Raw genomic sequence first — 13,314 nt, 5'->3', positions numbered from 1 at the left:
ATAAGTATGTTCTATTCTGTTCTAATACTCTGGATTATTTTGTTTTCTTCTTTTCTCTTATTCTGTTCTATTCTATTCTGTTCTGTTCTGCTTTTTGTTACCTGTGATTGTGTTCTTTCTGTTCTATTTTTGTAATATTCTGTTCTGTTCTGTTTTGTTCTATTCTATTCTCTTTTTTTATCTGGTTCTAATCTGTTTAGTTTGTTCTGTTTTATTTGTTTTGTCATTCTTTTTTGTTCTGTTACGTTTTGTTCTTTTGTTTATTTTGTTCTATACTGTTTTGTTTCATTCTGTTCAATGCTATTTTGTTCTGTTTTCTCTTGTATATTATTTCTGTTCTCCTCAATGCCTGTTTTGTTCTGCCATGTTATCTTTTGTTCTATTGTATTCTGCTCAATTCTCTTTTATATGGTGGTCTGTGTCTGTTTCTGTTTCTTTTAATGCAGTTATATTCGGCTTGTTCTGGTCTAAAAGACACTTAAAGGGGTAATGACACGTTTTTTTGTTGTTATTTTAATATGGTTCTTGAAGTCCACTAATAATGTTAATGAAAAATGTTTGTGCACATAAAAAACATATATATATGCGGGAAAAAATATTTTTAACCTTGATTCTGACCCGTTTTTAAGGAACGGCTCCTTTAAGGCTTGTCAGTAAACAGCCACTGTTATGATTGGCCGTAGACATTATCCATATAAAACTGTAATTTATAGACAAAGTTTTATGAAATCATTTACTTTTGGTTTGTGATGCTGCTGCTGTCAGATCCAATGCAGTTGGCTGCTTCATCTTTCAACCAAAGTTTCTTTGCGAACTCTCCATTACACTGTGCCTTGTTTACAAAGTAATATATAATCCTCAGATGCGGGGAGCTATTAAAATAAACCATCCACTTGTTCCTGACGCTGGGATCCTTCTGAAGTCTGTACAGAGAAGCAAACAAGCTGTTTAAGCAACTGAACACCAGTGGGCGGGGCCTATTCATTTAATTGATTTCATTTATTATACAGGAAAAAGTAACATTAAGGTACAATTTAAGGGCCTGACTCAGTTTAAAAAACTGGTTTCCAGCAGGTTCCTGTTCCTATGGTGCAATGCTGTATACTATTCGTCAATGTCTTGCTCTGGAGGCAAGCATATGCAAATGTATTTGTCCGTGTGATGTCACAAATCCCACAATATCTAAACAAATCGTTTTTGGAGCTTGATTAAATAAATGCTTTGTTTGTAATGAGAAAGACGTTTTATGCAGTGAAACTTGCAGGATATTTTAGTACAAAGACCTCTTATATGTCAAAAGTTCAAGGCCAATTTGATTTCTCATGTCATGACCCATTTAATATCCAGCAATATTTATTTTGACTGCACTGACAGTAAACTTGAAAAACAAATCTTAAACTGAATTGATCTGAATAATGACACTGTTATTTTCTGCTTTATATGCGATTTTTTTTCTAACATCAACATTGTTATTGAACTGATTTGAATTAACACTGAACTGACTGGAGCTGAATAACATCATTATTGTCTTCAGTAGAGCTGCTTATAGCTGAATTGAACTTGTTTCATATTGAATGAACTTTACACAGTTATTGAACTGAATTGAATCAACGCTGATCTGAATTGAGCTGAATGATGACACTAACTTATCTTATCTTGCTACAGATGCTTTACTGCAGAATTTAAATCTTTCTCATATTTGATGTATCAAGTTTGCATCATTAATTCTGTTACTTTCCTGTTTATCACTGTGAATCGGCTTTGAAACAATTTCTATTGTATAAAGTGCTATAAAAATAAAGCCGACTTGACTTCTAATTCTATTTCATCTCTCTGTCTTTGTTTTGGTCAGACTTCCAGGCCACCGGGCTGAAGAAAGGCATGTTTTTTAACCCCGACCCCTACCTGAAGATCGCCATCCACCCCGGCAAGCACAGCATCTTCCCTGCCCTGCCTCACCACGGCCAGGAGAAGAGATCAGGCATCGTCTGCAATACCATTAATCCCGTTTGGCAGAGGGAGGTATGGGAAACAAACAAGCAAAACACATTCTAGATTTACACACTCTAGATTAAACATGCTCATATATAAATCCTTAAAAAAACAATATCGTGTCCCACTGTTATTATTTACAGACTTTTAACCCAACGCTGCCCTTCTGTGTTGTGTATTCCACATGGAATTTGTTGTGTAAATCCCTCATTCTGCAAATTATCTTGATGCGTCACTGCAGAATCCCAAACACGGCTCACTGTCCTCATGACTGACGGACCGGATTTAGTTCAAATCTTTTTCTATTTTCATTAGACAGCATGTCATCTTTGTAGGGCTGGGAATTGGGAACCGGTTCTATTTATAAACAAATATGGGAACTGTATAGAACTTTTGTTTAATTAATGGTATATAAACAATGTACACCACCTTTCCAAAGTTTGGGTAGGGTAAACATTTATTTTATTGTTTTTGAAAGAAGTTTCTAATGCTTACCAAGGCTGCATTTATTTAATCAAGATACAGTTAAAACTCTGTCACATTATTACAGTATTATTATAATGGTTTTCTTTTTTAACATCTTTTAAAATGTAATTTATTCCTGTGATGCAATGCTGAATTTTCAGCATCATTACATCAGACACATTATTTGTCACTTTTGATCATTTTAATACATCCTTGATAAATAAGTGTTAATTTCTTTTTAAAATATAATCTTACTAACCCCAAACTTTTGAACGGTTGTTAATAGTATATGTAATTAGGATGAGTTATTTGGCGCTTTATCAAAAGTATTTAAGAAACCTTAAAATAACCGTAATCTTTAAATGGATTGAGAATCCGAATCGTTAAATTCCTTACAATTCACATCACTACATCTTTTTGGTGCAGATGAGATGCGTTCACCTGGATTTGATGGGGTGGTTTTCATGTTGTAGAGTGGCTGTTTCTGGATGATATTGTCCTCCGCTAAGTGCTCTTATTAGATTTGTGATGAGTAGAGGAGATCGCCTTACAGCAGAGGATTGAAATAGGTCAAGATATGGGGAATGAATGACAGAGAGCGGGTTTGTTTCCTTACTATCAGTTTTTGAAGAGATTTGATTGAGACCCTTTGGTTAGTGCTATATCTTTTATAGGTGATCATAATAGCTGAACTTCAGTTCATAATTATTATAGGTTCAATTAAATTAACCTAAAAACTTAATGTTTAACATTAAAAACTTAATGTTAATGTTTTTGACTAAAAAACTAGAAGGTCAATAGACATGCTATGCATCAACTGCCCATACAACTTAATATTTTAATATTTGGAGTGCCAACAGAGCCAAGTTCCAAATATTAACGCATATATATATATATTTAGGTGGCTTTTATGTCCATTTTATCTGTTCATTTAGTTTTTCTACTTTTTAAAATAAAGACAGTTTCCTGAACAGTGTCTTTTACTCTAGCAACATCCATCTACTGTACGATGAAAAATGACTTCTCACATTGCATTCACATTACTTTGTAAAATGCGCAATTGCTTGATACCAACAAGTATTTTTTCATATTAGGTTACAAGTTCTTCTTGAAATGATTGCAGTCTCTTCCTATGTGTCTTTGTCTTTCTTTCTCGTAGCGCTTTAATTTTGTGTCTCTGCCCACGGATGTGTTGGAGATTGAGGTGAAGGACAAGTTTGCCAAAAGCCGACCCATCATAAAGCGTTTCTTGGGCAAGCTGTCCATGCCAGTGCAAAGATTACTGGAGAAGCATGCTATCGGGTACGTACTCACAGAAAATCAAACCTAAACTAAACTGTTTGTTATGCTATTGAGTTGAAATACTAATTGCAAGGTGCTTGCTTGTGTTATTTAATAGTGATCGAGTGGTCAGTTACACTTTGGGTCGGAGGCTTCCAACAGAGCATGTCAGTGGCCAGCTGCAGTTCAGGTTTGAGATTACCTCCTCCATCCACCCAGGTAATAACAGTTTTTATTCTACCTTTTATTAAACTTATTAAATCCTTAAAGGGTTAGTTCACCCAAAAATGAAAATTAGCCCATGATTTACTCACCCCGATTGTATTCGTCTGAAAGAAGAATGTCATATACTCCTAGGATGGCTTGAGAGTTATATAAAAAAAATGTCCTGGCTCTTCCGCGCTTTATAAAGGCAGTGAAAGGCCGTTTCTGTTTTGAAGTCCATCAAAGTTCATCCATCCATGATTAAAGTGCTCCACAGCTCTGGGGGGTTAATGAAGGCCTTCTGAAGTGAAGCGATGCATTCATGTAAGAAAAATATTCATATTTAAAACTTTATCGACTAAAATAACTAGCTTCAAGCAGACGGCCGTACGCATCGATTTATGGCGAAAGAGTGACCCATGACCTTGACGCACAATGTAATGACGAACGCGGAAGCGTAGAGGACAGAGCAAAACAAAACACCAGTCACAAAGTAGGAGTCTAAAACGACAATTTTTGACAATCAAAGTTGTTTTTTGCCCAACCCTGTTTGTTTGAACTGGGAGATGCGTCTAAATTGCCGGAAGCTAGTTATTTTAGTCGATAAAGTTTTAAATTTGGATATTTTTCTTACATGATCGCATCACTTCACTTCAGAAGGCCTTTATTAACCCCCCAGAGCCGTGTGGATTACTTTTATCATGGATAGATACACTTTGATGGACTTGTATCACAAATCACAAATTGTAGAAAAAATTTTGGAAATCATGATACATTTTTTTTTCATGATTCTTTGATGAATCTGAAGTTTTAAACAGCATTTATTTGAAACGTTATTTATTTTGTTACATTATAAATGTCAATTTTGATCAATTCAATGCATCCTGCCTGAATCAAAGGATTCATTGCTGACCCTAAACATTTAAGCGGTAGTTTAGTTAATTATCATAAACCATAATATTACTGGCTTCTAATACTGGTCTAATCAGACCACTCATGATAACATTAAAAAGTCATCTGCTTTCCAGTGTTGTGCATCTTTACTAGACGGTATTGCCATGCATGCATTGTACCATGTAGGTCACAGATTTCTGTCCTCTCCACAGATGATGAGGACATGTCTCTTAGTACAGAGCAGCCAGTGGCAGAAGCTCAAGTCCAACCTCAAGCAGAAGACACCATGAGCTTAGACCAGGAGGCCCCAGAGTTGCCCTTAGATGGAGATACAGCTTCTGTAGAGAGGCCCATGGACATTGAATCCGGGCAAAACTGTGCAACCGAGGAAGATGCAATAGAGGAAGAGCCTTTAGAGACAGGGCAGCAGGAGGCAGCTGCCGAGAACCGTGAACAAATGGAGAACGGTGGACCCAACGTAGAAGCAGAAGAGACGGTCCAAGAAGAGGCAGAAACTGATAGTGCCTTTGCCGATGAGCCTGCAGACTTTTCAGGAGCTCCTGCTGGAGTCGAAGAGGAGGCGATCTCGGACCCGCAGCCGGTTTCAGAGGAACCAGAGGTGGATCTAGAGGAAGGCTGCTCGCTCAGGATCAGAACCACACCGAGACGGAAGCCACGACCCTGCTCTCTGCCCGTATCTGAGCTGGAGACTGTCATCGCTTCAGCCTGTGGCGAACCCGAGACGCCACGCTCCCATTACATCCGAATCCACCACCTGCTGCACAGCCTGCCATCCACCCAAACTCAACCAGGAGATGCAGCTGGGCTTGAGCCCGACAGGCCACAGGGCGTAGAGGAGGAAGAGGAGGAGGAGGAGGAAGAGGGTGCGACACTTGAGCCACATGCTTTAACACCCAACGGCCCCCGCAGGACGCTTCCCCGCAGCCGCTCACACGAGCGCCTGTCTGACCTAATTCAGATGCTCGACGGAGATGGGCAGCCGCTCGGGGCTGAGGGCCAAACCGCAGTTCAAAGGTCACCAGGGGAAAGCGAATGCGATTTGAGCCCGGTGCCCTGCTGCAGTCATATGGCACATAGGGCCTCAGGCCCTGTGCGGGCGCCATCTCTAGACAGCGCACGTAGATCGGAGAGCACTGTATTCTCCTCACAGGATGACGAGGACGAGATGGACAGGGTGAACGGTATTCTGGGATTTGAGGGAGAGACCGGACAAGGCGCTAAGAGCCGGGAGCCGGGGGACGGAAGCTGTCAGTGGGAGAAGGCACCAGACAGTCACGTCCAGAGCCCGCATGGCATTATGGATAATGGAGAATCACCTGTAGCTGGTCCAAGCAGCAGGAGTGAGTAGACTGGGTTTCCATGCATACAGTAGATCATGTGTTTTTTGTTTTTTTTAATAAGATCTAGGTTTTCCCTTTAACAGATATTCTAAAGTATCTATGAAGAATGCCCTGGCTTGTGTTTGTGGTATGTTTAGGAGAATGTCCTTTGCCTTGTAACCATCCTGCAGTGAGCCAGCTACCAGCACTGCGGCCCGACCCACATCACTATCCCACCATAGACGAGCCGCTGCCCCCGAGTAAGTTCTGCTGTCTCATCACGCACTGCAATGTATTCAATGTATATATGTACTACAGGTGATTCGCCTATAAATTATACATAGTTATCAAAATAATAATATATATATATGTTAAAGAAATTAATACTTTTATTCAGCAAGGACACATTAAATTGATCAAAAGTGACAGTCAATACACTTATAATGTTATAAAAGATTTCTATGAATGCTGTTGTTCTTTCTGTTTATCAATAGATTCATTCCACAGTAAATATTAAGCAACACTATGTTTTTAAACATTGATAATAATAGGAAATGTATTTGAGCACTAAATAAGCATATTAGAATGATTTCTAAAGGATCACTAAAGACTTGAGTTATAATGCTGAAAATTCAGCTTTGACATCACTTGAATAAATTGCATTTTAAATATTACTTTTTTACTGTATTTTTCATCCAATAAATGCAGCCTTGGTGAGCATAAGAGACTTCTTACAAAAACATAAAGAAATTCAGACACCAACCTTTTTGACTGGTAGTGCATGTAACCTTTTTATATTGCATGAATTTGATTGATTTTTTTTTAAAATAATAATTTATAAATCATTTTTTTCAAAAAACTAAATTATCACATATAAAATTTGAAATTAATAATATTAGGTCCTATGTCTATTACGAAACATCAGATACTGTATGAGCAAAATGTTTCTTCACAAAAACGTCCATAGCATGATATTAACCCATGTTTTATTTATTTGCAGAAAGTAATTGTTTTTTATATATTTTGTTGCCTTTTAAATGGGAAGTTGGATGGAAGTTCAGATGGAAGTCCAATTGTTGAAATTGCTAAATATTGCGTCATCAAAACTGTGAAATCCATCATTTACATTCACAAATTCACTTTCTTCTGGTTTACCGCCCTTCGTTGCATTTCAAAGCCATAGAGAGTCAAAATACAACCGCTTAGACGCAAAGAAACGTTCTTGTCAGACATGAGTATTTTCAGTCTCACTCATACTAACCCACACTGTGAGATATTCGGCGCTGGTTACTTTAATGCCGTAACCCACTCAAGCAAGCCTGCTTTCGAAGACATCAGACAGACAGCTTCTGTCTCTCTTTTCATTTTCATGCTGCTGGGGTGTGTGTGTTTGTGTAGTTTACCCCAAAAATGAGTCAAATCTGAAACCTCCTACACTGAGGGGATTTTTGAGGTGTTCTAAATAATAAAAGCACAAAATAATGCTAAATAATAGTAATTAAAGTTAAACAATTAAAACAAAATTAAGCAATCAAACAATTAAAAACAATTAAGCAATCAAACTTCAACACTCAGTCAAATACTTAAATATATTTGCCTGGTAGACCAGAATATAAACTTGGGCATCAAATGTGTGTTTGTGTTTTGTTTGGCATGCTCAGACTGGGAGGCCCGTATCGACAGTCACGGTCGTGTTTTCTATGTGGATCACATTAACCGGACCACCACATGGCAACGGCCCACGTCCGCAGCCACGCCGGATGGCCTGCGCAGGTCTGGTTCCGTCCAACAGATGGAGCAGCTCAACAGGAGGTAAACAGCACTGTTAATCAGCCATTCCGAGATCTGGAATACTGATCAGTTGGATTGCATTCATGGTGCATCCTGTGATGTCCACATTTTTTATATAAAATGGATAGTTCTGACTCACAGATCTGATTAAATGAGCCACTGTACTCTATTAATGCATCAACTTGACTCTTGTCTTTACAATAGTAAACTGCCTATATTTAGGCTAATATTACTTGATGAATAAAAATTATTTCATTTCATTATTAAAAATGTATTTTAATTTATTGCACATTGGTGTATTTTATCATTAAGCTGTTATTGCAACAACTGATTTTCTTATTCAGTATTTTTATCATGTTTCATCAAGCATTCTCAAGTTTATTTACTTGAGATGCAAAATGACATAAGAAAATGTTAAATGTTTTTTTTTGTTCTGTCCCTCACAACATCCTTTTAACTGTGGTAAAATCACTGTATTGGTCAGCATCAAGTGGTTTATTGCAAGTGGTATACTTTGCACTAAAGGGATGCTGTTGCTGTAGTTAAAAGAAATGGGCACATAACATCAAGTATCTACAGCAACCTCTGTAGTAATTCCATACCGTAATTCAAAGCCAATGATTCATTTTCACACTCTCTTGGGTCAAATGCTGCTTTAAGCACAGACTCTGTCCGGACATTAAATTTTTCTATAAAACAAGTATGTTCACATGGGCTTATAAACATGCACTCTTTTGCCACCTACAGGACAACAATATAGTATGTTGGCAATAGTGGGTTTCAGGTCATGTTTCCTTAAAAAATGTAATTAAAGGCTGTTTATTTAAGAGTCCACAAGCAGTGGATGACAGATTTAGATTATTCTTAAAGCACAAAAAGCTTTACTGTTCCATTAAGCAGCATAAGGGTTATGTAAGTGAGGGTATGCGGGTAGAAATGGTCGTAAATGATTTTTATGACGGGAGTCGTGCTTTACTGATATTCCTGACTATAACAATACTCTTGTACACTCGTTAGGTATCAGACCATCCAGAGGACAATGGCCACAGAAAGGAGAGACGAGGAGTCAGGCAGCCCCCGCAACGAGAGAACAGCCAACACTGAAACCGACTCGCCTCCACAAACAACCGGTAACTTCATAAACATTCAATTATATTTAATTCACATTTATATGTTTAGCTCTTTTCACAATTAATATTGTTTCAAAGCAGCTTTACAGTAATATGTTATCAGAGGTGACTCAAAGATATTACAAATCATGCATTTAGCTAACATGATGTATTCATCTAGGCAGAAACAATGATCTCAATTAAAGCAATTATTACAAGCTGCGATCATAATGATTACAATATATAGACAATTTGGCAGTGGTGCATGTTGATTCAGAGTTGGCGTCATCTGAAGTCCTCGCAGGAGTTGGCGTCATCTCTTCAGAGATGTTGGGTCATCTGAAATCTTCCTAAGAGGCTGGATCCAAAATGAAGCTGGCGTGCTCTCTATGTAACCTCGGGATGAGCATCCGGAGGTAGAGACAGAAAAAACTAATGGAAAAAATAAGCGTAGCTGCTGTTCATAACATTTCAAGCAAAAGATATTCATGTGCATTTCATCTGATATAACTGGAGTACAAGGTTATGAGATGCATTATGTGAATGCTTGGCTTAAGAGATGTGTCTTTAGTCTTGATTTAAACTGGGAGAGTGAGTGTGAGGCCCGAATATTATTAGGAAGGTTATTCCAGAGTTTAGGAGCCAAATGCGAAAACGCTCTCCCTCTTTTAAAGGACTTCGATATCTTAGGTACAACCAAAAGTCCAGAGTTTTGCACCTTAAAGAGCATGAAGGATTGTAGGTAATAGAAGATTGGTTAAATACACAGGAGCTGAACCATTTAGTGCCTTATAGGTCAGTAGCAATACTTGCTAAAAAATTATGAAATTGGGGATACATGATCATATTTTTCTTGACTTGGTAAGAACTCTAGCAGCTGCATTTTAGACCAATTATAGCTTTATTATTGAGAATGCAGGACAACCAGCTAGTAATGCATTACAGTAATCCAGTCTACAGGTCATGAATGCATGAACTAACTTCTCTGCATCAGAAACAGATAACATGTTCCGTAGCTTAGCAATGAGGTGGAAGAAGTCTGTTTTTGTAACATATGATTTATAATTATCGAAAGAAAATGTGCTGTCTAATATAACACCCAGGTCTTTAACTTTAATGTAATACCTCAGTCTTATCCAAATTTAAAAGAAGAAAATTACTGGTCATCTTTAACACACTTGGATAATTTAGAGATTTCATCTGGTCAAAATGTGTATATAATACACTCCATAATTTACTGATGTTAACTTGGATAATTCCGTTTAAATAAGCAGAATGGTAGCAGTCAGGCACAATCTAAACCACCCTAATGCCTGTCCCTGAATACCGGTGTAATATTGTAATCGATCTAAGAGTATGTCAGGATCTATAATGTTGAACGTAGCACAAAGATCAAGTAAAACTGGTATTGAGCTTTGCAGCTTTGGTCAGATTTTAATGAGCAGAGTTTCTGTGCTATGATGGGGTCTGAATCCTGACTGAAATTTTCATAGATATAATTTTTTTGCAGGAAGGAGAACAATTGACCGGATACAACCTTTTCTAGTATTTTAGACATAAATGGAAGATTTAGCTTGCAGCTTTTAGAGAATTTTTATAGCGGGACATACTGTCAGTGTCTTTCCATGCGATTCTAAAGACCTCTAAATGAGTTTGTCTCTCGGTAATGAGTTTCTCTCTTGAGAGTGCGAGTAATACTGTTGTAAATGGTGCGGTACTTTTCTCTATAACCTTTTTTTAATCTGATGGGTGCAACAGTTTCTAATCTACGTTTGTAATGTAATGTGTAAAAGATTGTATTCCTGTATTATGTACATAGAGAATCACAATGCTGAAAAAGTGTTTTCAGTAACTTTAACTATGTTTGAATTTGAAATCAAAATAATGAATAGATGGAGAACTAATGTTGTATTTGTGGTGTACAGCCGCAGATCAATTGCGCTCTGCAAACGCTGCTTATGTGAAAGGGCAATGAGCCCGTCCTGCTTCTGCACTGCAACTGTACCTACATACATTCTGCGTATGCAGTGTACACGGAGAACCCCCAAAAGTGAAAATCATTTGCTTAGCCTCATGTCAGTCACAACCTCTTTGTTTGTCTTTATTTACAAAAAAAAAGTAATTATTCTGCACATAATCCAATGCAGAATGCTATTTTCCAGGCCATTTGATAATGCGTCCAGCTACCAATTAGAGTATCATTTTCGTAGCTCCGTTTAACACATTTTACCATGTTTAAATCCATTTGCAGAATTATGCAGATTTTCAACAAAAGCAACAAAAAAAAACCTGTAGATTCCATCAGGGCTTGCTCATTTGCATGTAACAAATGTAGAAAGTAACCAATATCGGTTCTAAAAAGTACAAAAAGTGTCTTAAATATATGCTTCATGTCAGGTCTTCATATCAGGCTTTCTTTGAGGAAAATTGATCAATGACTGTAAATCAAGTTGTTAGTAACTTAAAAACTTGCCTTCTTTCTTTTGAAGTCTGGTGTGTTCATGGTGCATGTGAGATTGTCTTTTTTTGCATGCAGCCAAATGCAGAGCACACTAGATGTAGAAAGACAATAAGAAGAAACTGCACACAGACCTCACATATCTTGTGACTGCGGCAGGTTTGACCATGCAGAAGCATGAACGAGATTTGAGAGCTGGGTCAAAAGGAAGGATTTTAATTTTGGGTGAGCTATCTCTTTAAATGATCTTTCTTTCATTTAAGAGTTGAGGAGAGACGCACCATGTTCTCCGGGTCATTGTCAGAAGATCACTTTACTACTGCAGAGTCCAGCAGTCAAATTCATCACTCACCCAGAGTTCTTCACTGTGCTTCACGCAAATTATGTGAGTGGCTACCACACTACACATTTATTTATTTTTTAAAACATTAAATTTCTATCTATAGAGTAGAGTATTTAATTTACACCACCGTTATAAAGTTTGAGGTCAGTAACTTTATTTATTTTTTTAATGAAATTACTACATTTATTCATCAAGGATGCATTAAATTGATCGAAAATGACAGTAAAGACATTTATAGTGTTACAAAAGATTTCTATTACAATAAGTGCTAATCTTTTGAACTTTGTATTCATCAATTAATCCTGAAAAAATGTATCACGTTTTCCACAAAATTATGCAGCACAACTGTTTTCAACAAGGATAGTAAATACAAATGGTTCTTGAGAACCAAATCAGCATATTAGAATGATTTCTGAAAATTCAGCTTTGCCATCACAGGAATAAATTACATTTTAAAATATATTAAGATAGAAAACAGTTATTTTAAATTGTAATAATATTTCACAATATTACTGTTTTAAATGGATTTTTGATCAAATAAATGCAGCCTTGGTGAATATAAGAGATTCTTTCAAAATCTTACAGACACCAAACTTTTGAATGGTAGTGTAAGTTGTAATTAAGAAGTTTATGCCAATGTTATGTTCACTTCCTCTTTTTTTTATGTAGGGAGCGTATCGTATGTTCACCAACAGCTCGTGTCTGAAACACATGGTCCTGAAGATCAGGCGGGATGCTCGAAACTTTGAGCGCTACCAGCACAACCGTGACCTGGTGACCTTCTTGAATAGGTTTGCTGATGCTCAGCTGGAGCTGCCGCGTGGCTGGGAGATCAAAACAGATCCACAGGGGAAGGTACATCACAGCACGCAGTTCTTAACAGCTCGCATCAGTGCCGTTATTTCAACTGTTTGTCCTCCACTTTTCTCTGCAGTCGTTCTTTGTAGACCACAACAGTCGTGCCACAACCTTCATTGATCCCAGGATCCCCTTGCAAAACGGCAGATTGCCCAACCACCTGACGCATCGCCAGCACCTGCAGAGATTACGCAGCTACAGCGCAGGAGAGGTCAGACACACTCTCAATCTAGAGGAAATTACTGTTACGTAATATTGCAATGTTTATTTGTTCATTTATTCGTTTCCACATTCATTTCCAGGCATCAGAGGTGTCGCGCACCCGAGGGGTGTCTTTGTTAGCAAGGCCTGGAAACAGCCTGGTAGCAGCTATACGAAGCCAGCAGGAGCCCGTACCGTTAGGTAAATTACACTTAGGGCTGGATGACGTTGCTTTCTTTCTGTAAGGGTTTAAAAAACAAATACATATACTATATCTATAAACTCCCATTTGTAAGATTTTTTTTTTTCAGCAAAGATGCTTAAATCGATCAAAAATGACAGTAAAAAAATGTATCACAGTTTTCACAAAATATAAAG

The 13,314-nt window shown here is 37.6% G+C and overlaps 1 protein-coding gene across 4 annotated transcripts in view; it reads left to right on the top strand.

Moving 5' to 3' along the window:
* Positions 1 to 13,314, top strand: part of hecw1b (HECT, C2 and WW domain containing E3 ubiquitin protein ligase 1b) — a 41,929-nt gene that overhangs the window by 17,568 nt on the left and 11,047 nt on the right. For 2 of the 4 annotated variants that reach the window (XM_077222417.1, XM_077222414.1), the window contains exons 6-16: positions 1,853 to 2,022; positions 3,617 to 3,759; positions 3,857 to 3,957; positions 5,049 to 6,197; positions 6,335 to 6,436; positions 7,838 to 7,988; positions 8,985 to 9,097; positions 11,798 to 11,919; positions 12,547 to 12,732; positions 12,812 to 12,946; positions 13,038 to 13,137. In XM_077222417.1, coding sequence (XP_077078532.1) covers positions 1,853 to 2,022; positions 3,617 to 3,759; positions 3,857 to 3,957; positions 5,049 to 6,197; positions 6,335 to 6,436; positions 7,838 to 7,988; positions 8,985 to 9,097; positions 11,798 to 11,919; positions 12,547 to 12,732; positions 12,812 to 12,946; positions 13,038 to 13,137 — 2,472 coding nt within the window. The remainder of the gene's footprint in view (positions 1 to 1,852; positions 2,023 to 3,616; positions 3,760 to 3,856; positions 3,958 to 5,048; positions 6,198 to 6,334; positions 6,437 to 7,837; positions 7,989 to 8,984; positions 9,098 to 11,797; positions 11,920 to 12,546; positions 12,733 to 12,811; positions 12,947 to 13,037; positions 13,138 to 13,314) is intronic. The other 2 variants (XM_077222418.1, XM_077222416.1) reach the window with 1 other exon arrangement.

This window comes from Siphateles boraxobius, unplaced genomic scaffold, assembly GCF_051911475.1.
Source record: "Siphateles boraxobius isolate OS27281-9 unplaced genomic scaffold, OSU_SipBor_1 86, whole genome shotgun sequence".
Taxonomy (NCBI): Eukaryota; Metazoa; Chordata; class Actinopteri; order Cypriniformes; family Leuciscidae; genus Siphateles; species Siphateles boraxobius.
Note: the sequence above shows the minus strand (reverse complement) of the source record. Positions and strands in the feature narration are given on the sequence as shown.